This window comes from Rattus norvegicus, chromosome 11 (genome assembly GCF_036323735.1).
Source record: "Rattus norvegicus strain BN/NHsdMcwi chromosome 11, GRCr8, whole genome shotgun sequence".
Lineage (NCBI taxonomy): Eukaryota > Metazoa > Chordata > Mammalia > Rodentia > Muridae > Rattus > Rattus norvegicus.
In genome coordinates, this window is record NC_086029.1 from 82789167 (window position 1) to 82816142 (window position 26976).

Here is a 26976-nt window from a genome sequence, read left to right on the forward strand (position 1 = left end):
GTCAGTGCAGACCAGGGAGACGAAGCGAAGCAAACCGATGCTTGAGCTCCCCTCTCTGTGGGGGTCATATTTACATCCTTTCTAAGTATGTGTCCTTTCATGTGTCTGTGATAGCAAAGCAGCCTTTCACCTGCGTCTGCTTCAGCAAAACTTTCTTTCATGTGTCTGCTGCAGCAAAACATCACTTGACATCCCTGACTTTCCAAAGAAACCAGAAGTTTCCACTTCAAGGGGTGTTGTAGGGACTGACAGTAGAACAAAGTACAAATACCACCAAATCCAACTTGGTGAACCAATGAGTTTTACTGTGTTTATTTATAGGAATTCGGTGAGGGGTTACTCACAGGGGCAGAAATGACTCAGACATCGAATCACCAAAGCCCATCCCAGAACAGGTGACAGACAACACGCAAAAACTAGGAGTCTGGAGTGCACCGCACAGCCTGCATGCAGCTCGCCACGCTGGAGTGTGTCCTTCCAAGTGCCTGAGCCAGTCTACACCTCTTCTAGGCAGCTCTGCTGATCTTAGTTTCTTGAGGGCAGTTTGGTTGGTCCCTGCTTCTTCTCTGTAGCTTAGCTTGTCTGAGAGTAACTCTTATTTTTTTTTTTTTAAGATTTACTTATTTTATGTATAGAGTACACTGCTGCTGTCTTCAGACACACCAGAAGAGGGCATCCGATCCCATTACAGATGGTTGTGAGCCACCCTGGAGTTGCTGGGAATTGAACTTAGGACCTCTGGAAGAGCAGTCAGTACTCTTAACTGCCGAGCCATCTCTCCAGCCCCTGAGAGTAACTCTAATCAGTCTTTATTGTTTATTTTGAGGAGGGAGGAGGGGTGAGGTGTCTAATGAATCTTGTCAGTTTTAGGAATTTCCTTCAGCTAGTTTGAGTTGTTCACTTCCTATCTTGATGGAGCTTCCCTGAAGGATGGAGTGTTTCACCTCCCGTTTTTCCACCTCCTCGTAACATTCTGTCCTAAAACATCCTGTCTTTTTACTTTCCTTTTATATCCTGTGTGTTAAGAAGCTTTTTTCCGGGGTTGGGGATTTGGCTCAGTGGTAGAGCACTTGCCTAGCAACCACAAGGCCCTGGGTTCGGTCCCCAGCTCCGAAAAAAAGAAAAAAGAAAAAAAAGCAAAGAAGAAGCTTTTTTCCGAGATGGAAGGTTTTAACCTGGAAGGAAACTATTATATAGTGAGGGATGGATTGATTCTGACACCAGCAAATGGCTTTCTCTTAGAAGCATTTCTTACCTTGGTTGAATAGGGGACCTTTTATAAATAAATAAGTAGATAGATAGATAGATAGATAGATAGATAGATAGATAGATAGAAGATAGATAGATAGATGATAGATGACAGATGATAGATAGACAGACAGACAGACAACTGTATGTGCTATTCACTTAGATGTTCCATGTCATCCCAAAACTGAACTGAATATCCCACAAAGTCATTGAAAGTAAAATATGTTATGAGAACCAGCAAAGGCCTGGTAGAAAGAGCCCCAACCAAGACAAACTCAAAGAAGACAGGCAGAAAGTCGTGTCAAGCTTCCAATGTTGGTCAAGTCTCTAAACTGTCTGTGAGCTAAGAACAGGACTTTTCTAGTTTGGGTTTCTTCAAGTTCCCAAAGTCACACACCATTAGACCAATGAATGAATGACCAGAACTCAAGAAGCAGAGATTGTCTTCACTCAGAGTCCATGAGTTAACCAAGTCTTTACCTCCTTAGTCCAGTCCATGGCCTCTTAGGTCCTATGTTGCTGGAGATAACATCTTGGTGATTCAAGGCTTCTAGTCTTCTTGCTGAAGGGATTATAACATGAAGAGGTGATAGTTCTGCTGAGGTGTCAGACTGGAGTACCAGGAAGGAAGCCTCCACCCAAACGCACCAGAGTTTCTGGGAATCTCCAAATTGGTTCTATTTTCCAAGAACTAGTGTGAGCTCAGGAGAGAAAGTACCTTTTAATTCTTGTGTGTCTGCTCCCAACAGCGAATGAGCTTGAGATAATCCTTCGAGTTCTTTGTACCTCAGGTTCCCCGACACTCTATTAAGGGAAACAAATTAGTATTGCTCCACTGCTCCGGTCATTTTGGAGGTTGGGGTGGGAATAATGCATTGGTAAGAGGAATGTGCTAGTTAGTTTTTGTCAACTTGACACAAACTAAAATCACCCAGGAAGAAGGACCCTCTGCTGAGAAGCCATCGCCGTCATACTGGCCCCTGGGCAAGTCTGTGGGGCATTTTCTTAATTAAGCATTGAGGCAGGAGAGCTCAACTCGACATGAACAGTGCCGTCCCTGGGCAGGTAGTCCTGGGCTGTATTGGGAAACAGAGCAAGCCATGAGGAGCAAGGCAGTAGGCAGCATTCCTCCATGGCCTCTGCTTCAGTTCCTGCCTCCAGGTTCCTGTCTGAGTGTCTGCTCTGACTTCACTCAGTGAGGGACTACGACATAGACACATAAGCCTTTCCCTTCTTCAATGAGATGCTTTTCCTCATGGTGTTTATCACAACATTAGAGAGCAAAGCAACCAAGGACATGGGAGGTCCGTGTCTTCTCACATGGTCTCTTCTGGTGATGCTTTCTTCTGGTTACAAAGCAAACCTGGATCATTACTGACTTTAACCCGTGTATCTGAGACTCCCCCAACAGTGCTGCTCTCACTTGTCCCTTTGTGACCTTGCCATGGTGACTTCACTTCAAACCCTCATCCCAATATGGAATGCTCAGGTCTGAATGTGTCTCTAAGAGGCCAGCTAGTGTGCATGAAGCTACGTGAGCATGCGTACGGAGGCTGTGGAGCAAGGTGTGATTCTACACTATTATAACTTGGACCTCTCCATCCCTCTCTTAACTCCTTTGGAAAACATCTGTTCAGCATCTTCTGTGGGACACCAAGGCTCTGTGCTCGGGTGGGAAACCTTGGTTGCCTCTCGTGCCCCATACCATGCTTCTCAAATACGTCTAACTCCTCAACACGATCATAGTGCTCTGGGGCTGTGGGCGAGCAGTGCATCCAACAGCAGCCACCCTGGGACAAAAGGGCTGACTCCTGCCTGGATGTTTGTTCTCCCCCCCCCTACCATTTTGCATGCATGCCTTGCTGGGTGGTCTGTTTCATCCTGCTTGGGTCCTATGGAGCTCTACACTTAACTCTCCTTGGCTCTACTCTCTAGGGGTGGAGGTGATGTCTTATTCCTGAGTCTCTTGACTCCTCTGATGCTGCTCATAAGAACCAGGCAGCCACCCAAATGCTGCCCCAAAATAGAGGATGCTTTGGGGTCTGATGGTTTTAGTGATGTCTTCTGGACAGTAGAGACAGTAAGCCTGCCCCCTTGAGCGCACTGATGAGAGACAGAAACACTGAGAGGGACAGTGGCCAGCTCTCCTGGAAAGGCCGAGGGGGTGTGGTCTAGACAGTCTTAGCAGGCTCCCTATCCCTCTGTACCTCTCTCCTCTCCATCTTCAAGCATCTATTGAGCAGCCTCCTTGGGCCATGTCCTTTGCTAAGTCTTTGTGTTGAAAAATAATCACTGGGCTCAGAGATTGTTTAGTGATTAAAACACTTGCCCTGCAAGTACAAGACCCTGAGTTTGGGTCCATGTAAATGCCAGGTAACCACAGCAGCTCACAGGTATGGAACTCCAGCCTTAGAAGGTGGAGACAGGGGATCAACAGGGCAAGCCACGTGGGCCAGCTCTGGCTTCATGGAGAGACCTTGTCTTCATGAATTAGACAGAAGAGACGATTCCCAGCGTCAGCCTTGGCCCTCCAGGTTACACGCATAAACATGTGCCCACACATGCCAACATGTATACATAAACATGCACATGAAAATGGAGGAGGGGAAGCCAGTCCTTTGCCCATGGACGTCTAACGGGGACGCAGAGTGTGAACCACAACTATGATACTTTCCTACCTGGCTTCAGCTTCCTTATCCGCAAAACAAGTGTCCTAGACGCGACACTGTGGCTGCCTAGGCTCAAATGCTGCTCCGTGATCAACCCCACATCTTAGGCCATCTGTTCCCCCTGGTTTGGCATTATGACAGACCACAGTCAGCAGGTGGCTGGCAGGACAGAGCTGGTAATAAATGATGACTGGAACTGCACTGAGGGAGCATGCACTGTGGCTGCTATGACTCAATCCCCCTGTTCCAAACTTCCATTCCTTCAGCCACCGAGGCCACCAACCACCCCGGACTTGTCAGTTTGCTGTTTCCAGAATGTCCAAGAGGGTCGGACGAAAGATTATGCTCTCTCAGCTGTGCTGAGCTGGCATGAGGCTCAAGCTCCTCCGATTGTTGGTCCAGGCTGTCTGCAGGTCCACCTAGTGTCTTGCTTTACTGGACTATGGAAGGCATGACTATGCGAACACAGCTGCCAGGCTGTTCTGTGCTCTTCTAAGGACCTTGTATTAGGAGACTCTCACAGTGCCTAGTGACAAATCTCACACATTAGCTAAGAATCTACTCCCACCCCTACTCTCTCCCTCCCCTCCCTCCCCCTCCCTCCCTCTCTCCTCTTCCTTCTTTGTTGCAGAGGATGGGATCCAGGGCCTCCAGTATGTTAGGCAAGGGCTCTACCACTGATCTACACCCCATCTCATGTTTAAACAATAATGAGTTGCAGACTTGAGATTTTGCTTTCGTTCTGACATTTCTTTCTTCTGCTCACACATCCCTTGCCCCAATCACTCCTGTTAATCTGGTTGAAACCCAGTGAAGGACAAAGAAGATACCTCACTCTGTAGGGCACAGCCAAGATTCTTCATAATGCAGTAAAGAGCTGAGCAAGAACCAGCTGCTTTCAGTACCTTCTCGGAAGCGTGGCAATCCTCTTGGCTACGTTGTAATGCGTCTGTCTTGCTCATTTTTTTTCTCTGCTTTAAAAAGGTTATTGTTTCAATATTTGGCTCTTTCCTCTACCATCACTTTATGCTTTCCTTAAAAATTTGACTTTCAGGGTCCCTGCCTTACAAGTGCAAAATCGGCAGATGGTCTTGACCAGTCCAAGCTCCCACGAGCTAGTATTTCTAGTTCCCTGGCCAACGACAGCACTTTCCAGGGGTAGAGACTTCCAGAATACTCACAGAATTGTTCAGCTGGAGCATCAAAAGCCAGAGAGGCAGGACCGTGACCAGCAAACCCCAGGGAAGGATAGGGAGCCCCTGGAGTCCTCTGATGAAAACCAGATCTGCAGGCTCCTTCGCTAAACGTCACTGCTTCCCAGAGCCTGCTGGCCTCCTCCGGGGAGCTCTGGGGAGGGGATGGCCTGTGGAAACAGGCGGGATGGAATTGTCTTCACCATGCCAATTGGCTAAATATCTTCAGCCCAGCCACCACAGAAGGCTACAGGGCTGTCTTAGATAGGCTGATGCCAGGATGAACAACAGATTTCAGGCTATTTGTCTGGTAGCCTTCAGCTTCAGAAGCAGTTCTCACCCCAAGCAACTCAAACACTGCTGTTTCTCGGGGCAACTTTGACTCAAGCTCAGAACCACATCAGCCTGTTTTCCTGCTATAGCCGCTGGACAGACACTAAGGGTCAGGGCGATGTGTTATCCCAAGACACAAAAACACTGCAATGAGCATGGCTGTTCCTGGGCTGCTCACACAGAAAGCCCAGGCCAGCCAGGGAGGCAGGAGGGAAGATTTAGGAGTGATTGGCCCTGGGCCATGACAGACAGCAGATGGCATGAGGTCCACAGAGACATTGTGTCATCCTGGAGGTGACCTGGAAAGAGCCAAACCCAGAAAACTGCCAGGAGGAATGCTGTTCTCTCACCTGGTGGGTTTGCAAATCTGTTCCCTTTACCGTTTTCTTAAAAGAAACCTCTCCTGTTTACTTAGCTGAGATCCAGCCAAGTTTCCTTTTAAAAATAGGATGCATTACACCGTTATTGAATTATCAAGCTTTCTCAACATCAACATCATCATTATCAAAATACAATCCAGGTGTTCAGCTGAGCGGATCCTTACATGAAGCAATTCAAGTGGGCAAACACATTTCCCCTTCATCTTGGGAAGTCAGTTGAGTAGCAAATCCCAGGACTCCTGCAGGTGAAGTATGAAGGGTTGTGCAGATACACATCGTGCATGTGAAGTGTGGCCATAGCATCAGGAAGTAATGAAAGGGGAGGGTACTCACTCCCGGGTGTGTTTATGGTGCTGATGCCCGGTGCCTGGGGGCCAGTCTGATGGGAAGAGTGATTTCCGGGGCCAGAGAGAAATGGCTCAGTCAGTAAGTGCTTGCTGGCTAAGCATAAGAACCCAAGTTCAGCCCCCAGCACCCACATAAAAAGCAAAGTGTAATGACACACATTTAAATCCCAGCACAGAGGAGGCAGAAAAGAGCTTCCCGGGACTTACTAACCAGCAGCCTACCAATGCAATGGATGACTCTCAGGCCAACTGAGAGGCCTTGTGTCAAAAGCAATGTGGCAGACTCCTGAGGAATGATCTGAGGTTGACCTCTGGCATGTACACACAGACACTCAGACACAGAAACACTCTCATGTATACACAGTCACACATCATTCTCAGACACACACACACACACACACACACACACACACTTAACACACTCTCATACAAACTCAGATACACACACACTCTCACACAGACACACATACTCTCTCAGACTCATACAAACACACACTCTCACACACACATATACACACTCTCAGACACACTCTCAAATACAGACACAAACACACTCTCACACAGACAGACACACTTAGACTCACAAAACCACAGCACACTCTCAGACACACTCTCTCACACACACTCTCAAATACACACACAGACACACAAACACACTCACGCACAGACACACATACTCTCTCTCACACACACACACAGATTCACAAAACCACAGCACACTCTCAGACACACACAGACAAACATACACACACACATACACACACTTAGACTCACAAAACCACACATAGACATACTCTGACACACAGAGATACACACACTCTCACACAAACACACACTCTCTTAGACACACACACACACACACACACACACACAGTGATTTCAATGCAGGTTTTTGATACAATGTGTCTCAGCTCAAGATCCTTTGCATGCAGGGGACCGTGTCTTTTAATTCTAAGTCTCACACAGAGCCTGGCTGGTAGGCAGAAGTTTGATTATAATAACTACCGATTTGTTGCTATTCTGATCTCTGCTGTGGAGATCACTGTATCACCCCCTAAGAGTGTGAGACTGTCATAATGAGGCTTAATACTCAGAGACGTCCTCAGCTTGTAGGAAGTGTACTGAATGATTGTTCTGGAACCTTTCTTCCTCAGAACTCTATAGGCTGGAATAGCAACTAAGGAACATCATATGTTTGAGATGAGATTGCTAGCACAGTGAAATAGGTATTTTAAACACTGAAGTGAAGCACTCTAATCCGTTAAATATGTGTACAAGGTAGAGTGGGGTTTAGAGCCCCATGGATCTGTTACTTTTCTTTTGCTGTGGTAAAACACCGTAACCAAAGCAACTTATAGAAGAAAAGACTTAACTGGGTTTATGTTTCTAGAGCATCAGAGTCCATGATGGCAGAGCAAAGGCACGGGGCACTCTGAGCGCTCACCTCTTGATCCACAAGCAGGAGGCAGAGACTGCCGGATAACGTGGGATTTTGAAATCTCAATGCTCACCCCCAGTGACACACTCCCTAATGAGGCCACACTTCCTAATCCTTCCCAAACAGTTCTACCAACTAGAGATGAACATCTGAATGAGCTTATAGTGAGCTGATGGGGGCCTTTTTCATGCAAGGTACTACACCCTACAGTCCCTACCTCATCCTCCTGCCTTTTTCTAACAAACCAAAACTAGGCCAACTCAAAGGGAAGGAAAGTGCATTCTCTAAGTGTGTCAATGAACAAGGGCCTGACTGGCCAAGCTAGCCTTATAGAATTCTATGCCTACCCACTCCCGAACAGCCTCTAGCCAAATGCCAAATGCCTGACCTATCTCGGAGGCCATGAACTCGAGCACGGCCTAGGAATGGGAGCAGTGTCCTGAGAATAACTGAGGGACAGGAACTGGGTATACATAAGGAGCAGAGAAAGAGAGTGTCAAATCAGAGGGAACGCCAGGCCCTGACTCACGTGATTTATAGCACCTAGGACAAACTGCAAAGGGATGGCACTGTCCATAGTGGGCAGGGCCCCCTCATTTCAATCATTAAAACAAAACAGCAACAACTGCACCACAGACATGAGCTCACAGGCCAATCTGACTGAGGCGTTTTCTCAATTGAGGGTCCCTCCTTCAAGGTCCCTCTAGTTTGTGTCAAGCAACAACAATAACAAATCAACAGGCACAGATACAAAATGTCACAGTATCACACTATCGCTTGGGAAGGAAATACTCCCTGTGCCCCACCCCCAGTACTCCAGGCTCTGAAGAGAAGCAGGAGTCTAAGAAGCCAGAATTAGCGCCTGGCCAGGCCACTGCTTCTCTGCTGAGGGTGGAGCAGGGCAGAGGACTCTTTGGTCAGGAGAATATTTCTTTTGGAATCTCAGTTTCCTCTTCCGTGAGGAAGGACGCACAGCCACTGTTCGCAAACAACACATTTTAGGATCACCAGGGAATACGCACAAACCCAGATCCTGGGGATTCACACGGGCTCAGGGATCAGTGCTGGGAGGGCCGGGGGTTGAGAAACCGTGGGAACCACGCTGTTACGTTTTTCCCTGTGGCCCACTGATGTCTGAGACCACAAGGCAGGAGACAAGATGGCCTCAGTGTCCTTCCTGCTCTGACATCCTCTGTGAGGCATCAGGAAGCGTGACGGACGCACTCTGACTCCATGATTTCCTCTCGTGCTTTATGCCTTAGCGTACGTTCCTCCCAGCGGAATGCTCTCAAACAGATCACCAGTGTGCAAACACTTTAGGAAAAGCACAACAAGTACCAGGAGACAAGGTCATGAACCGACATGGCTTCTCGGGCGTCCATGTGACGGCTATTTCCCTCAGCTGGGATGGATTTGGTGACCTATGATTCCATGACAGATCCCCTCAAAAAGGCGGTTTGTCTAGTGGGGCAACCACTGGCTACCCACACGTATTCGCAAACTCCGACTCCAAAACAGACATCTTCCCCTTCCCATTTCCGTGGAGACCTTCGCTTCCGTGATTTATGAGTGGTCTCGTCCACTAGTGGGTATCTGCTTGCTTGGCACCTCTGTGCCTGGTACCTGCGTGCTCGATGCTCACCGCCTGGGTCATGTGGAGTCTGCTGGCTCCCAGATTAAAACAGTCCTTGGCTATAAACAGCAGAAACCAATTCCGGCTGACTTAAGCAGAGAAGGAAGTCATTTATTAGAGAAAATTGGGTAGCCTTAGGACTAATGATTAGAGACCCAGGTTTGGAAGACAGATAGAGCCAGTCCTGGATGCCTTCATGGCGTGGAGATTACCTAAAACCAAAGTAGCCTTGGCTACTGAAACTGCTGTGGCTTTGGCCCAGTGTGGGAAGGCAGGGGCGCTTGCGTCATTCGGACAAAAACAAGCGCTAGCACCTGACCTAAGCCTCTTCACCTCTTCGAGCCTCTTCCCTCCTCTGTAAAGTGGGGAGAATAACTCCCACCTCTTCCTCCAGGGTGGGTTAGCCATGCTGAATGGGCAGGGGCAGGAGATGGCGGTGAGGCTTGTTACTCACCCAAGCTTCTTAACAATTTCTTGTGGATGTCAGGACATGGCATGAGAGGGCTTCGAAGAAATGGCTCCCAACTCCAGGAGGAGGGAGAGCTCCGAGGAATGAGGTAATCCCTAGCTGGTGCGTACAAGAATTCCCTCAGGTTCAGACTGGGGAGGGAGGATGCATCAGACTCAGAGCATTGCGTGGTTAAAACTAAAGATGAACTTTTAGTAGGAAACTCATAAGAATTCTGACACAGTGGTGAAATCATCCAGGCCAATGATTTTTAAACAGCTCCTCCTCCTCTTCCCCTCCTCTTCCTCCTCCTTCTCTTCTTCCTCCTTTCCCTCCTCCTCCTCTCTTCTTCTTCTTTCTCTTCCTCCTCTCCTCTTCCTCTTCCTCCTCCTCCCCTCCTCCTCTTCCTCTTCCTCCTTTCCTTCTTCCCCTTCTCCCTTTTAAAGTGTGGCTCTTGGGGGTTGGGGATTTAGCTCAGTGGTAGAGCGCTTACCTAGGAAGCGCAAGGCCCTGGGTTCGGTCCCCAGCTCCGGAAAAAAAGAACCAAAAAAAAAAAAAAAAAAGTGTGGCTCTTTCTTCAACATAGATGAATGCTTCTGAGCAATCACAGAAGAGCCACTGACCCGTTGTATGCAGAGGCAAATAAAGGTCAAACAGGGGGCGAATGAAGTATGACCAAAGTCACAGGACAATCAGTGGTTAAGACAAAGGAGAAAGCACACTTCAAAGCAGGGAGCACAGAATACCACCTCAGAGACCAGGGGGAGGTTGCTTCACTGAGGGATCATTTACACACCCTGGGGACAGGCTCTCCCCTGGGGGGTACAGGGCAGGAAAGGGGAACAGTTTATGACACTGTTGAGTCTCAAGAGGTTTCATTGGAAATGAGAGGTAAATAGGAAATGACGGGGTGTTTTCCAGACATGGAAATGCTACCTGAGAAACAAGGCGGGTGAAACCAAATCCCTGGTGGTTCCTCCTGTCAGTGTAGGCCCCAGGCTTCCTCCAGGGCTCCTCAGACCACTGGCTGCCAGAGACTGCCAGTCCTCTCAGTTCCCAACCATGGGCACAGGTGCTTGTGTGAGCCCCAAGCCAGAAAGAGACATTTGGGGGTTCTACCAGGCGTCTGAATGCACTACAGTATACACAAGAGAAAAAGAGCCAAGGGCACCGGGCTTTATCTTGATATAAGTTAAAGTTGACATAAAGTCATCCGAGAGGGGGGGACCTCGGTTAAGAAAACGCTTCCGGGGTTTGGGGATTTAGTTCAGTGGTAGAGCGCTTGCCTAGGAAATGCAAGGCCCTGGGTTCGGTCCCCAGCTCCGAAAAAAAAAGAACCCCCCCCCCCAAAAAAAGAAAAAAAAAGAAAACGCTTCCGTAGGGTCAGGCTGTAGGCAAACCTATAGGGCATATTCTTAGTCAGTAATTGATAGAAGAGGACCCAGCCCATTGAGGGTGGTGTCATTCCTGGGCTGGTTATCCTGAGTTCTATAACAAAGCCACGAGGAACAAGCCAGTAAGCAGCAGCCCTCATGGCCTCTGCCTCAGCTCCTGCCTCCAGTTCCTGCCCTGTGTGAGTTCCTGTCCTGACTTCCTTCAGTGACGGATTATGATGTGGAAGGGTGTTTTAGGCAGGGTTTTACTGCAGTGAAGAGACATTATGACCATGGAAACTCTTATAAGGTATAGCATCTAATTGGGGCTGGCTTACAGTTTCGGAGGTTCAGTCCATTATCATCATGGCGGGAAGCATGGCAGCATGCAGGCAGACAGGGTGCTGGAGAGTGGAGAGTTCTACATCTTGATCTGCAGGCAGCAGAAGTGGGACTATGTGTTTCATGCTGGGCATAGCCTGAACGTATAAAAGATCTCAAAACCTGCCCTCCCCCACAGTGACACACTTCCTCCGACAAGGCCACACCTCCTAATGGTGCCACTCCCAATTGGCCATGTGTTCAAACTCTTAAGTTTATGAAAGCCATACTGATTCAAATCACTACAAGGTACGAGCTAAATAAACCCTCTCCTGCTCCCCAATTTGCTTTTGGTCACGGTGCTCCATTGCAACAATAGAAACTGTAAGAACATCATCACCTTACAAGTGCCAGCCAGGCTAGGAGGACAAGTTTGCCTCCAGTTTGTAGGGCTCAAAAATCAAGGGTTGGCAGGGAGGCTCAATGGTCGGGAGCCATCGAGGAGCAGAAACAGCTCCTTGGAGCGGGCCTTTGTGAACATCTGTGGGCTCCCATGGCTCGTGCTCGCAGCTAGCTCCATGTGATCCAGCTGCTCGGGAGATGCTCTGTGGGTGAGCAGAGACCAGCCTGGAGGAGGTACCATCTGACCCTAAGGAGCAAAATACTCTATGCCTCAATCTCCTTGTTCGTTTGTCGTCGTTCACCTAGGAACTTTATTCACGTAAAAAAAAAAACATACAGGATGGTGGGAAGCTCAGTTATGGTTTACAAATCTTGCCAAGAGCTTCTTAGAGTAGAGCTTCATAGAGGCCTTAACTTCAAACCCAGGTGGCAGGTGGCAGGATACCACAGTCTTTCTGTTCAGAGACGTGGAGGTTTGGATGGAAACTGTTCCCGCCGGTTGATGTATTTGAATGCTTGGTCCCTGGTTGCTGGAACTGTTTGGGAAGGCTTAGAAGGTGTGGCCTTGCTGGAGAAAAGAGTGTCAGCAGGTGTGAGCTCTGACATTTCAAGAGCCCACACCAGACCTGTTGTCTTCCTCTCTGCCTACAAATCAGGACGCCATGCTCCCAGCTGCTAAGTCTAGAGCCATGCCTGTCGGCTGAAGGCAGCCATGAAGAAACCCTCTAAAACTTCAAGAAAGCACTTAAATGCTTTCTTTTATAAGTGTAGCCTTGGTCATGGTATCTCTTCTCAGCAACAGAAGAGTAACAGAGACAAGAGGTCACATTCTGTCCCTACGATTGTCAAACCCCAGGGACTCTGGAGTCTCAGAATGTTCCTTAGTATAGGCACTGAGAGTTTCATGGCTGTTCTAGCGATCTGGGGGGTGGGGTGGCAGAGCAAGGGTTGGGTTTGAATGTCACCCCCATCCCACCCAAATGCTGCTTGGATCTGTAGTGACATATCACAGAGACCTCTTGCTTCTCCAGCCTTTTGGTTTCTAGCTGTGCTTTGATATAACTTTGAAGAATTAATGTCCCGGGCCCGCTCTGCCTTCTGGCTCTAGGTGCTTATTTATTTCTGTCGCTAGCCTTCATGGCTTTTGAGATCCTACATAAACCAAACAGCCCTCGGAAGTGCCACCCAGCCTTACCTATTCCTGGTGTTACAATTCAAGACTCCCCCAACCCCTGTACTTTTAAAGATGGCCTCTCTTCAAGTTCCAGCTCTTGACCCATCAGGTTGGGGCCTCTGGAAACCCAGACTCCCTAGAGAGCACCTGCAGTCTGCCCAGCCTGATTTGCCTTCTCCCCATGTATTTCCGCATACTTGGTTACATTGTAGCACTGGGCTGTCCTAAGAATCAAATAGTTCCTAAAGTGGTGTAGTCTTTCCACCCCATCCCCCACCACTCTGTTCACCTGGCTAGGGACTCCTGGGACTGAGAACAAAATCTCACCCAGAATCTTCTGTAGTCTGAAGACAGATAGCTCTCAGTTGGACCCTCCTCACCCTGAGTGTTGAAGAAGAGGCAGAGCAGGCCTTGTTCTTTACTCTCTCTCCTTGAAGATGCCCTTGCATCCCCACAGCTCTCCAGTTTTCTCATTTAGAGTCATGCTTGCTCTTTTTTGCCCCTTGGGGTCTTGTTTTGTATCCGAGGCTGGCTTTGAACTCCTGGCACCTTCCTGTATGAATGCAGATGTGCAGCACAGAGCCTGGCTTCCATCTTCGTTATCCTCCCCCCACCTCCCTACACACTAACAAGGTCCAACTCTGCTTAGCTTCTGAGATCAGGCAAGGTCGTCTCTTTTTCTTATGGTGGGTCCCGCACCCCTCTGGCACAACTTTGGCCAGACATTCTGAGACAAAACTTTCCTTCAGAGCATAACTGAGGAGAAGAGAGGCCAACCACCTCTTAAGTGATGCCTGTAGCTGAAGCCGAGAAAGGCGGCCAGTCCGCTCTGCTTCTGAGGAGCTCCGTGTGCTTACCCCAGGAGTTGTAATTAAATTCACCTCTAATTTGGTAAGTGAGACTAGCTTGACATGTGAGAGAGTAATTAAGTCTCACCGAGAGCAGCAGGAAGCATCTCTGGGCCCCAGCATCTCCAGAATTCTCATCCACAGTCTCTCTCTCTCTCTCTCTCCCTCTCTCCCCCCTCCATCTCTCTATCCTTCCCTCCTTCCCCCCTCCCTTCTGATGCTATCCACTAGTGTGGAAGCAGAACGGCCCTGGGTCCTGCCTTGGGATCTCTCCTACTCCTGCTCTCCCCCCTCACAACAGGGCCCTGGCCATTCTGCAATACTTCGGACATGCCAGGAGAAGGTTGGGCTTCCACTCGGCCTTCTTCAAACTCTGGGCTGGAAAGAGGCTGGCCTTAATGCTACACCATGTCCAGTCCAAATCTACCATCCTAGTGAGAAATCTAAGGGACGAGGAAGGAGTCCTAGAGACAGAAACTATGATGTTAGGTTTATTTTGACACTGTCTTTCTGGCTATGATCTCCCATAAATCACGCCGCCTCCCTGAGGCTCTGGTTTCTTATCTGCAAAGTGGACTTAACATTCCCCTACCATACCATACATAAGCTGCTTCCCATGGAAAATGATTGGGGGACAGATCAGTTGTGAGGACACAGGCAAGTGAGCAGTCGGTGGCACCAGAGGTGAAAAGTTCTTGGCTGCCTGAAGTGAATTCAGATGGCCACCCAGCCCAAAATGTGTCATCTGGGTACAGGAAGGACAGAATATCCATGGCCGAAATCTCCTGCTCAAAGACTAAGGTGTATGGAAATCTTGTCTCCCATCCAAGTACTAACCAGGCCTGACCCTGCTTAGCTTCCGAGATCAGATGAGATCTGGTATGTTCAGGGAGGTATGGCAGTAGACTGGAAATCTTGTCAAGAGGAACCTGTTCTTTTAAACCTGACTTAGCCACCTCTGAATATCAAGAATACTAAAAATATTTAAGTTGTTCTGTGAAGGTCTGGGTCAGAGCCAGGTGCCGAAGGAAAGATGTTAGGCAGAGGAAGCAGCTTTAGCTCACCCAGACTCTGGATAAATCTTTTTGAGCCCACGAGAGACTTACCCAGGTAATGAGCCCCCTGCCACTAGCAAGGTTCAAGGCCGGAAGAAGCCTCTTTTAGCGCTAGTCCAAGCTCTGGTCCCTGGTCCCCATCCTCGGATGCTCACATTACGCCTTCTGAAGCTACACTGTCCTTCAGTGCCTATGCATACCAGGAAAGCTTTTTGTGCCCTGGGGCTGACTGGGTAATTGGTACCAGAGTCCCAGGACTTCCCAGCTCTCTTCGTTCTAGCTCTTCAAGTAAAACCGAGACTATCTGTCCCAAGCTCTGTACTCCTGTGCATCTCAAGCTCCCAGAGGTGTGGGCCCAAGTGTTTCTAAAATCCTCAGAGATGCCCACCAGCCACAGTATGGGCCCTGCAAAAGCTGGTCACGAGGTGGCTGTGGATTCCCCCAGGAACACAGTCTTCCTGAGAGCCATGCTCAGAATACCAAGGGGGTGGGGATGGGGTTGGGGGTAGGGATGGGGGTGGGAGAGCTGGCTTGTGTGGCCATACTCTGTGATTGTTATTATGCATGAGCTTAAAGATTCCTCTCAGTTACATAATTGAGGTATTTTTTCCCCTCCTTATTTTAGATCCCCGTACCATCTGCCCTGCTTTTCACGCATCATTGGCTCTAGGGTGGAGGTGAGCTCAGGCTTGGCCAGTCAGCTGTCCCTCAGGTGATGAGAGACTTGGGAAAGTCTGTTTTCTTATCTGTAAAATAGATCTTGACCCCACCCTGCCTGCCTGCCTGCCTGCCTGCCTGCCTGCTTGCCAGGGCCGCAGGAAGATCAGGTGAGAGGAGGCGTAACAGGCTGGGTAACTCTGTCTGACGCTGTGCACAGGAGTCTGGTCTTTACCTGGTTCCCAAGCTGGGAGAGCCTGCTTGTTCACCTGTCCTAAGGAGAGCGCGCACAGGTTTGCAAAGCAGGGTTGAAATACAGGAAGTGAGCAGCCTCACAATGGGAGTCTCAAGACTGCAAGCAGGGGTGGGGTGTGGGGAGGTGGGGCAGACATAGCAGCTTGTGATAGGCAGTCCCCCCACTACCACCACCACCACCACGCTGTCCTGTCACTTGATCACGCAGCCTTGTGGCCTTGGTGTGAAATGTGAGCTTGGCACATGTTGAGCAGAAGAATCTTGCAAGAAAACTTATTTCCAACCATCAAAGAATGGGGTTCCTGCTTGCAGCAGCAGGTCAGGGGGCCCAGAGCCCAGCCTGAGGCGTACCTCACCCCTACCCGACACCGCCCAGCCACCCTGCACTCCATCCCGTTCAAAGGTTTGTCCTTAATGATTTCCCTCATCTTGTCTGTGGTACTGTGGTACCAACTGAGGCTCAGGGGTACAAACAAAGGTTTTGGCAGATGGAAGCCGGCACATCCTCCTAGACCCTCTCTCTCCCTATGTGAAAGGCCTCAGGAAAGCAGTCAGTAAGACAAAGAATGCTAGGCTCCTGGCTATATTGGTCAGTTTGGCAGTTATATCAACATGCCATCGGTGGAGGATTAACAAAAACAAAAACAAAATACATGCTCACATAATTCTGGAGGCTGGACATTCTGCTCCCACCCACTTTCCTCTACTGGGCCTCAGTTATATGACCTATAAAATGGGCACAACCTGTGATCTGCCCATCTCACCTGTCTCATAAAGATCAAAGGGAGTTCTGTGGACAAGCAGGCTGGTACTTGCAGAAAGTGAAGATTAAGTGGGAGTTTTGAACTGCCATTGACAACATTTGGAGAGAAGGTACCCTGGGCTTCTTTTCTGAGACCAGGTCTTCCTGTATAGCCCCGGCAGACTTGGAACTCACTACTCAGACCAGGCTGAACGTGAACTCACAGAGATCTGACTGTGCTGTGCCACATGCCTGGCAACCTTGGGCTCTTCGGTTACTAGAATAGACTGAAAGTCAGGGCCAGCAAGATAGTCAACATAACAGCTCGACAGGCCATTGTCCATCACAGTTTAAGATCTCAAGGGAGATTCTCAAGTATGGGTCACCTCCAACCCCCTCCCGGTTCTCAGTGATGTAACTGAGTGTAACTCCAAGCCATCAGTGTCATGACCAATCTCTTTATTAAACATGAATACAATTCCCCCAAGGAAGAAGCCACTGAAAGACCCCAGCAGGAGGCGGGCTCTGTGGTACAAACCGCATCCTGCTGTCAGGTAAACTGGTCATCTGGAGTCCCTCTGCGGGCCCTGGGGCCCTGGCTCCCTCTCTCCTTCCCTCCTCCCAGGACTTAGCTGCTTTGCTCTAAAGACAGGAGCCAGAACAGTCCACTCCTGTTTAAATCCAGAGGGGTCAAGAGCCCCAAAGGCAGGCTGAATTCGCTCTCTGTGGGACCCTCTGTACCTCAGCACTGCCTGCACCCTGCTGTGGCTATCCAGGTTCCTTTGCTTTCTCCTGGCTCTGGGCTCCAGCAGGCTAGACAGTTGCTAGGAGTGTAGGATCAGTTTCCAAGGGGGCTCTGCTTCGCTCTTTGTTCCCAGGCAGTGTCCAAGTAGGTGGTCAAACACTCTTGGAAAGACCTCAAGCTTGTGTGAACGGAAACTCCCGGGCCTGAGCAAGCTCTAGCTGAGGAGGGAGGGCTCCCTCTAGCGGCAGTCCTAGACTTTGCATCAAGACACACAAATGTGTACTGAGATGTGCAAAGCTGGCACTTAAATACCCTGCCCAAGACTTGCAGCCACCTGCAGCACGGTGGAATTTGGTTTGGATAAATACTCAGACCCTGGAAATTCCAGAGACAAGCATCCTTCAAATTCAAAGGTTCCTTGATTGGCAACACAGGCCGCCTAGCAGCATCTCAGCTTAATTAAAAAGTTCCCAATACCGTGCCCTGAAGTCCTATGAAGCAGGTGTGTGTGTGTGTGTGTGTGTGTGTGTGTGTGTGTGTGTGTGTGTGTGTGTGTGTGTGTACCTGTAGGAGCACCACATGAGCACACAAGACAATCAGGCGTCTAGACGCACTGCTGGGAAGGGTCTCGGTGCCCAGCCTTGGCACCACTGGTCTCTGCAGCACCAAGCATAGCACCAATGCTGTCCTAAGAAGCAAAACCAAGCTGCACTCATAGCCAAGCAGCATATCCACCCAGATCTAACTCGAGTCTCTAAAGACAGGATTAGAATCTCAGCTGAGAATCTCGAGATCCCCTACCCCAGCCAGCCGACAGTCACTGGCTGCTGGCTACCAGTCACACCGTGCCGTGGACGTGCAGAGATAACACACGGCAGCCTCTGGTGTGACTGGCTCAGGAGAGGATAGAGCTGTTCAGAGGGTTCCTGGACTGACGGGTCCAAGTATCTGAGGAACACAAATGTGTTTAGCTTTTGCAGCAATGGCAGAACACTAGTAGGACCCCTTGGAGGCAATGAAAGAGGTATCTTGTATGTCCTCCATGATCTGAAAATTCTTTCATGCACACAAGAAAAAAAATTCTGTTCTTTTTACTCATCAGACTTACTTAAGGATCAAATGGGATACATATTTTGGATGGATGTTCTGGCTTGAAAATGATTTTGGATTCTATTCTAATAACGTCTTTAATATAAAGGTATTTCCCACAAATCTTTATATAAAATCAACTCTAGATAGACAGATAGAAGCACCATATTGGCCTTGAGGGTTAGGGCCACCCACCAGTGCCCTGTATTTGTGAAGGCCCAAACCATTCACCACATTGAACACGTAAGGTTAAAATAGGTCTTCCTAAGACAGTGGACAACCCACAATGGTTAATCAAAAGATAACTGTATGAACTCCCTCCCATCAGGCTCCCTGGCAGAGGCTGCAGGGACCTCTTCAGCTCTTCAGTGTATGTAGATCTTGTCAGAGATGGCTCCAGGAAAATGGGTCATGACCTGCATCCGCAGCCACCAGTAGTAGTCCATGGGATGGTAGCGGGTATAAGGGGTGGCAGCAGTCAGGGCATGGGTGACAGCGTTGATGACGGAGGACGTATCGGTGGAACCGCTGTTGCAGTAGGTCTCCATCTTGGCAATCTTTTCATCGAAGTACTTCTTGCCATAGTCTTTGCGGACGACCTCTGGCAGCTCATCCCACATCTTCTTGGCAATGGCCTGGATACGCTCAGGGCTATAGAGGCTGGTGGCAGCTATGAAGTTGCCAGGCTCCACCACACTGACCTTCACACCCAGAGGGTGCATCTCATAGCGTAGGCAGTCCGAGAAAGCCTCTACCCCAAACTTGGTGATGCAGTATGGTGAGCGGGCTGGGTTGGCCATGCGACCCAGCATGCTGCTGATGTTAACAACACGGCCTGTAGAAGAGAGCAAACATCTCTCAGGCGGTATTGCTTAGTGACATGGAGGCCTGGCAGGGACGGCTTTAGAACCATCCAGAGTCTGGGACTGTGGACCACCCAGCTAGACAGGATTTCCAAGCTTCCTCAAGGGCTCTGCTGTGCCCAGCAGGACTAGGGAAGGGGGCACAAGGGAGAAACAAGCCAGTGTGCCAGTAGGGTACAGTATGATGGTTAACACACGACTAACGGATAACCAGGCAGAGCCTGTTTGGTGATAATACCACAGGGTCAAAACACACTGGGAGTGCGTGTAGGAGATGTAGGATATGCATGGCCACATCTGTGTGGACCTGTATGTTCTTTCTAAGGGTCTGATGCTGGTCAGGGAGAAACACGAACCAAAACCTCCCCCTCCCCTCAGGGAGCTCAAGCCTCAGCTTTCCCTGCTGGATACAGGCAGAGATAATACACAGAGCCCCAGTGAACACTGACTGCTGACACAGCCAGAGGGCCGAGGACAAGGCTGGCAAAAGGGAGCCCAGGAACACCCCAGAATAGAGGAAGACCTGGGTTGGTGGGCTCTTCCCAAAACCTGATCCACAAAGATGTGGGACGGGGCAGGAGCAGGGGCAGGGTCTCCAAAGCTGATACCGAGGCTGAACATAATTGTGGCATTGCCTGACTCAGACATGCAGAAAATGGTGACTTCAAATGTGTTGTCACAGGGCCAGCCTGGGAATACAGGGACCCATCCAACTTCTACTCTGGGGGCAGTGGGGTTGGGGCAGATCCTGCTCAGCCCAGGCTGACCTGAGACCCGCCTGCGTATGTATGGCGTGCCCCTAGGAAGGAACGTGATGTCATGGAAAGGCCGAGCTTCCCTTGAAGGGCTACCAGCTGCACCCTGTTCATTCCTGTGCTGCCAAGGCCTTGGGACAGCTCTGGTCCCTCTTTTCCCAATGCTTGCTGCTCCATCCAGGAAGAAAAATCAGATCCCATGGCTTTAGAGGTGGTTTGATCACACTTGGCTGTTCTATATGATTTGGGCATTATGTCTGTTCTCCAAGTTTCTAGTCTCATGTTTGAACTGAATAGCACAATGTCTCATCTTTTAGCTATGAAATACATATGCTAACATTTGCTTAACATTACTTTGGATATAAAAGTGTGTAGACTCAAGCTGCTATGATCCAGCCCATAAGCCCTGAGTGCACAGACCACTGCCCAATCCTTTTTGTATGTATGTTTTTTTTTAAAGATTTATTTATTACATTTAAGTACACTGTAGCTATTTTCAGACACACCAGAAGAGGGCATCAGATCTCATTACAGATGGTTGTGAGCTACCATGTGGCTGCTGGGATTTGAACTCAGGATCTCTGGAAAAGAAGTCACTGCTCTTAACCACTGAGCCATCTCTCCAGCCACTATGTGTGTTTTTGAGACAGGATCTCACTATGTAGCTCAGATTGACCTTCACCTCAAGATCTTCCTGCCTTAGTCTCCCAAGTGCTGGGTTTACAGATGTACAAACACCGTGCCTAGCTCATGTGCTCCAATTCTGAAAGCTGAGACCCATTTCTTCCCTGACTATTCACTTCTGCCCAAGCCCACCATGGCTCTGAGACTCACTACTATGGATGTTGGCAGGCACAGGGAGGGGTGGGCAGGAAGACTCTGTCTTCCCAACTTACCTTTGGCTCTTCGGAGAAGGGGAAGGAAGGATTTTGTTGTGCGCACAGTTCCCCAGAGGTTCACTTCGGCCACCTCCTTATACGTCTCCATGCTAGTGAACTCCACCTCCCCAAACGTTGAGATGCCTGCGTTGTTAACCAGGCCCCACATTCCTGGACAAGGGAGGACACAGCCAGTCACTGTGTGGGCACAGATCCCAACCACCAGCCTGCCTCCCTCTACTGTGTTCTCTTTCTCCCATGACTCCCGGCCTCTTGCCCTGGGCTCTCAGGAAACATTTGTAGAGTCACCCGAGAATGCAAAAAGAGAGACCTCACATCCTAGCTGGCTCGATGTCCCTTAGGTGAAGTATCCAGGCTTCCTGTCACTGCTGCCTGACTTCATGACTGAGCCTTGTAGATCTCTGCCTGTGTCTTGCTTCTCTCCAAAACAAAGTTGGTTGAGGTCAACTTGATGCAAACCCAAAAGTATCTGGTGATATTAATTGAAAAAGGCCTTCACAAGGCACATAGGCAAATCTATAGGGTGATTTCTGGAAGGACGGAAACCACCACGGATGATACAATGTCTTGCCAGGTGGTTCTGCTATGTAAGAAAACAAAGTGAGCAAGCCAGTAAGCAGCACTCCTCCACAGTTCTGCTTCTCTTCTCCCCTCCAGGACCCTGCTTTGAGGTCCTACCCTGGCTTCTTTCAATGATGAACTGGGATGTGGAAGTGTATACGCCAGATAAACCCTTTCTTTCCAAGGTGCTATTAGTCATGGTGTTCATCACAGCAACAGAAAAGTAATGAAGACAGGCTTTCCCCTCTTCTCCGTGTGACCTCGAGCCTACAGCCTGCTCCTATCCATTCAACTCAGCTACTGTTCCTATCGGCCCTCCAGCCAGCAGCCAGGAAACCTCAGGAATTTTCCAACCAAGCTCACAGAAGGCCACAGAACTCCAAGGTCACCCATTAAGTTCTGGGCTCTGCTGCCAAACCTTGTTCATGATCAGGCCCCACCCCGCCCCACCTTGGGACTCTCCATGTCCCTCTTTGAGCATATTGCCGTTTGCTCATGGTCACATATTTGACTCAGTAGACTATTGGCCAGCGTTTCTCCTCTTCCCGTTCCGGAGGACTGCGTAAAGATACAGGCTCCCAGGAGTTGAGGAGATGTCTATTCTCATGGCATGGTCCAGCTGACTGCTTTATAACAAGAGCAGCTAAGGGGCGGCTGGCTTTTGTGGGCTCAGACAACACTGGCTCTGGAAAGTTCTTGGAGTTTATTTTGCCTGTTAACTGTTTTTGCAGCAAGGGAAATCAAAACTGTCAAGGGAAAATACAGATTTAAGTCTCACCATTAAGTTAGAGGCAGACTGAACCTGAGCTGAGGGAACACGGTCTCTCTTCAGGATTTGTTTGAGTTCAGTTTTTGGGGTGTAAGAAGCGGATGGGCCAGAGCCCCAGGGCACAGCAGGACTCTGCCCCTTTGTTGTGGAGCCCCTCAGACTCTGATCTCAGTTGGGCTTTGTCTCCTGCCACTAAAAGCCCTATGTTCCTTGCAAAGGCTTCAGACTTGATGCCTGCTTGTCCCCTGTGAGAACTAGGCCCAGGCCTCGCTCTCCCATTGCATCATGGGAATGAGTTTGTATAAATGACAGAGTAATTGGTCTCCAGTTGCTTTCCTTCAGTCTTGCCCAAATTAAAGCTCTGTTAGCTGACCTCTGGTGCCTTCTCCAATTACAGGGAATTAAGGGCATTTATGAAGGAAAGGAAATTGTTAGTTGACTAAGTGTCCAAAGGGTACCCTCCTCCTACCAGCTGCCTGTTGGAGCTTCCTGACCTCAGCTCAGGCTGAAAGCTGTGACCCTGAGGCACGGCCCCGCACACTCAGAAGCACCCGAGAAACTCCACAGCTCCCAGGCCTGTCTCCTGACTTCCTTGAGTCTTCCCTCCGGGAGCCTAAAGCCTCTCTAGTGGCCATGGCTAACCTTCAACCCTTGCTGCTCTCTAACCACAGCCGTCAGCCCTCCTTTCTCTTTTACACAAATGCAGCTTCTCCCGTGACCCAATAGCTGCCCTTCGACTCCTGTATGTGTGTTGGTTGGAGACTGACTACAAATATTACATCTCGAGTCCTAAAGAGCCTTCTTGGAGCTGGGTGGTGGTGGCACACACCTTTAATCCCAGCTCTTGGGAAGCAGAGGCAGGTAGATCTCTGAGTTTGAGGCCAGCCTGGTCTACAGAGTGAGTTCCAGGTCAGCCAGGGCTACACAGAGAAATACTATCTTGAAAAAACAAAAAACGAGTCTTCTTTTTTTTTTCTTTTTTCTTTTTTTCGGAGCTGGGGACTGAACCCAGGGCCTTGCGCTTACTAGGCAAGCGCTCTACCACTGAGCTAAATCCCCAACCCCAAGAGCCTTCTTTTAACCATGCCTTGTGCTCCTGCCTTCTTGTAGCTAGGGTCCTGAGACCACCCCCAGGCCTCTGAGACCACCCCTGCCCCAATCCTGTCACACCACCGTGGCCTCCATCCTCCATCCATTGCTCACCCTGCTCTCCTATGGCTTCCAAGGACCACCAACTAAGCCTCACTCCATCTCCATTCTCATAGACACCACCCACTAATGCCCCATGGACACCAGCTTTCCCCCAGTGTTAGTGGCACCCAGCATCCCCAGCGCCAACTTAACACTTTCTTCTACCCGCCTCCGCCGCTAACAGGCACACCCAGCGCCATATCCACGGCCTGGCTCCCCTGGAAGTTGAGACCGTCTCCTCTTCTACTTCATGTTTGTGGAATTTTCCCTTGGTTCTGTTTGACTCAGGTGGGCCAGTGTCATGTGATCTAAGATGCCCATGTGCATGCTCTACTTAAAAATAAAACAGTTTTATACGGCGCTATTACCCAACGAAGGTTAATTGAATATGACCTGTACACCGCATGGCAGGCCTGCTGACCTGACGAGGTGCGGGGATTAACCCAGTAGCTCTCCAGAATCCTCAGCCCATTGGTGTTCCAGTTCCAACCACACTCCTGCCAGCCTGAAGGCCGCTGCTTTCACAGAATGGCCTCACCTTACCTCCACGTCCAGACAACTCCCATGTATCCCTGGGGGGCACGGACTCCTCCTACCGTCCTTTCCATCTGAGCTCCATGGTCCTAGCTAACCCTAACCACAGCTAATACGTTGAGCCCCCGCGTCTGCTCTGTTCTGCTAAAGGTATCACACCCACTCCTCCATCTCCTTCACTTCTCCCGATCCAGTGTGTCACCCAGGGCTGGAAGGATGACTGATGATCAGAATGACAGCTACCAGGTCCTGGAGTGGCACTTGTTGATGTCACCTGACCATGCTAATGCAGACCATAGCTGAATTGGCCGGCTGAGGCTCACGTCACCAGCGACCAGGTGGAGAAGGTGCGACTGGACCCAGCTCTGAGGACGAGCCCTCATGCTCAGCCCCACAGAGTTGTTGGTCTCCTTTGCTGTGGCAAAGAACCAGTTCTGTCTCCTGCATTAATTGGGTCCTGGTTTACCTCTCCTGTGCTACCAGAGAAGACCCCTCCACCCCCAAGTCTCCTCACCTCAGTCTCTACTCTGCACCTGTAGCCAGGCAAATCTTTCTTTTTCCAATCCCTCCCATTCCTGTGGCCCCTTGCCTTCACAGTGGTAAGGTCCAGACTAGGAAAGGGATGGCTACAAGTACTTTTCCACTTTACAGATGGACAAACTGAGGCCCACCAGGAGCTGGTTCACAGCGAAGCCACACTTCTCTGGAGAGGCAAAGCCCTGGGTTAAATCTAGTCTTCCCGCTCCCAGATCAATGCATGTGCCTGATGTACCCTGCCTATAGTATAATGCCCCGGGTTGTCTAACTGCCTTAAGTTGTTTAACTGTCACTAGGTCAGTGTCCGGTTCCAAGCTCCTCCTGCAAGATCAGAGCCCAACAGGCCCCAAGCATAATTCTAAGCCTACTTGAGCAGGGTCTCAGTAAACGCTTACTGATGGGTAAATAATGGTACAAGGTCAGGCCATGCCCACAGCCCGTCTGCACGTGTGTGCATCTGGTGTGTGTGCATCTGGTGTGTGTGCTGGTTTTCCTGGAGTGGGGAGGGCTGGCTGGGCACGGCTCCAGATGTCCCGTCCCTTAGAGTCCTTCAAAGCGGGATAGGTGAGACTAGTAGAATATGGCTTCACCCCAGCACCTCAGGGTGGCTTCCCACACTTTAGTAGTGACTGTTCTATGAAGCCAGAGTGAAAATCAGCACCAAAATGTGCCCAAGAGGGCCCAAGATGGGAGCACACTTGTCCTAACCCTGTCTTGGTGGGACGTTAAACACTGCTGCTGGGAGCTCCAGAAGGGCGCCACCTGGAGGTCGGCGCCAGCACTGCTCAGCCGTTTTGCCTGGAGAACTGACAACTATGGCCAGAAGGGAGGGAGAGGGAGAGGATGGGAAAGACTGCGGAGAGGCAGTTCTAATTGTTTCATTTTCTGGTTTTGAACCTGAAAGTTCCAAACCTTCCCTCCAACCCCAAACTGCAGAATGGTGAGGAGGGTTACGGTGGTGGGGGACCGGGGACCACGGATCCCAGCTGCACTCCATCCTGTCAGTCATAAGTTCCACAGCTGTGATTCCGGGCTTTTTTGTGCTGCTGCTCTTCCTGCTACTAGTCTGTGAAGACAACACCCCAGAGGCTGCTGGGAGAAAGGGTTACAGGCCATGTGGTTGGTAATCATCCCAGTGGGACCCAGCCTGCCTTTTCTTAGTGGGTCAGGAACACCAACTACCCCTGTTAATTATTTAACAGAGGCTCAGTGGGTTCACAATACACAGACTGCTCCTGGACCCCAGCATGGCCTCTAGGAGGATACGGGGTAACACTGAACTGCTGACGAGACACCAGTGACAGGCTTCCTAAGGAACAATCAGCCTCTTTGTACCTAGCCCTGTGGCAAAAATTCTTTCGGGAGATGGCAGCATTTTTCAGCCTGGCAATCTTGGTCAGCCACACAGCACAGGTGCTGGTCACCCGGCCCTTTTCCTGGACCCCACCCAGCTGTGCAGCAGGGAGCCGAAGCAAGCTCCCTTTTGTCTGGCCTACCAAGAGCTCTTCCACAGGGCCTGCTGTGTGGCCCAGCTCCATGCTTCTGGGTTCCACTTAAGTGGTACCCCTCAAACTAAGGTCCTCACCCCTCAAACTGAGGTCCTCCACACAGGCTGAACTGGGAGGACACAGATGCTCAGACCTCTGGGAGCCTCTACGACATTTCACCTTTGACCGCTGCTCTCCAAACGTTCTGTGCCTTTAGCTTTGAGGCCATCTGTCTCCATCCTCCCTGGGTCCCAACTGCTTGTATCCTCTCTGGACATTTCCCCCCACCACGTCTTCCCACCCTCACCTTGCTCTTAACATTGAAGACACCAGCTGTGTAAGACACCTCTGGCCTCTGCTTCATCTCCACATAAGTTCCACAGCTGTGATTCAACCTCAAGTCAGCTTTGTTCCTTGGCACCACTAGCAAGCTCTGCCTACCGCCATGTTCAGGGCTGCGCACCCACATTTTCCTTTAACCTGCCTTGCCCCACTGCAGTGCAGGCTTCAGAGGGGGCTTCATAAATCCAGCCAAGCCCGAGGACAGTCCCTTTATTCCCAGACCTTCCACAAAGCAGAGCCCTACCTCACTGGCTCCTCCCCGCCCCCCACCAAATCAACCATTTGCCACACTCCAGCACGCCACGGCTGCTTCCTAACATTGCTCACACACTGCCCTCTTTCCAGCATGACCTTCCCAGCTCTCTGCCATACCATCCCTGCCAGAACCAGGCACTGGACTCAGGACCCCCGCCCCCTCCCCCCTCCGCTCACCCCATCCATGCCCTGCTCCCGGGACGGATGGTGAAGTCAATCCCCTTACTAAACCGTAAGGTCCTTAGGGACAGAGATGCTTCAGCCACATTTGTGTCCCCACCAGTGCCTGTGCCTGGCCCAGAGTGGGCATTCAATAAGCACTGGATGAACAGATTTCAGACTTGCCTCTGGCCATATTTTACTGCCCTATTGCACAGGCTCATTTAACTTAATCCACTTCCTCTCACTGAGCAGGAGGAAGAGTTTAAACAAC

General features: G+C 50.0%; 1 protein-coding gene across 6 annotated transcripts in view; it reads right to left on the reverse strand.

Annotated features, from left to right (window-relative positions):
* Nucleotides 1–16958: 16958 nt before the first annotated feature.
* The window catches only part of Bdh1 (3-hydroxybutyrate dehydrogenase 1), a 42009-nt gene continuing 31991 nt past the window's right edge, over nucleotides 16959–26976 (reverse strand). For 5 of the 6 annotated variants that reach the window (XM_006248478.5, XM_063270245.1, XM_063270246.1 and 2 more), the window contains 2 exons: nucleotides 20865–21017; nucleotides 16959–19185 (listed from right to left, as the gene is read on the reverse strand). In XM_006248478.5, coding sequence (XP_006248540.1) covers nucleotides 18716–19185; nucleotides 20865–21017 — 623 coding nt within the window. In that variant the 3' untranslated portion in view covers nucleotides 16959–18715. The remainder of the gene's footprint in view (nucleotides 19186–20864; nucleotides 21018–26976) is intronic. The other variant, NM_053995.3, reaches the window with a different exon arrangement.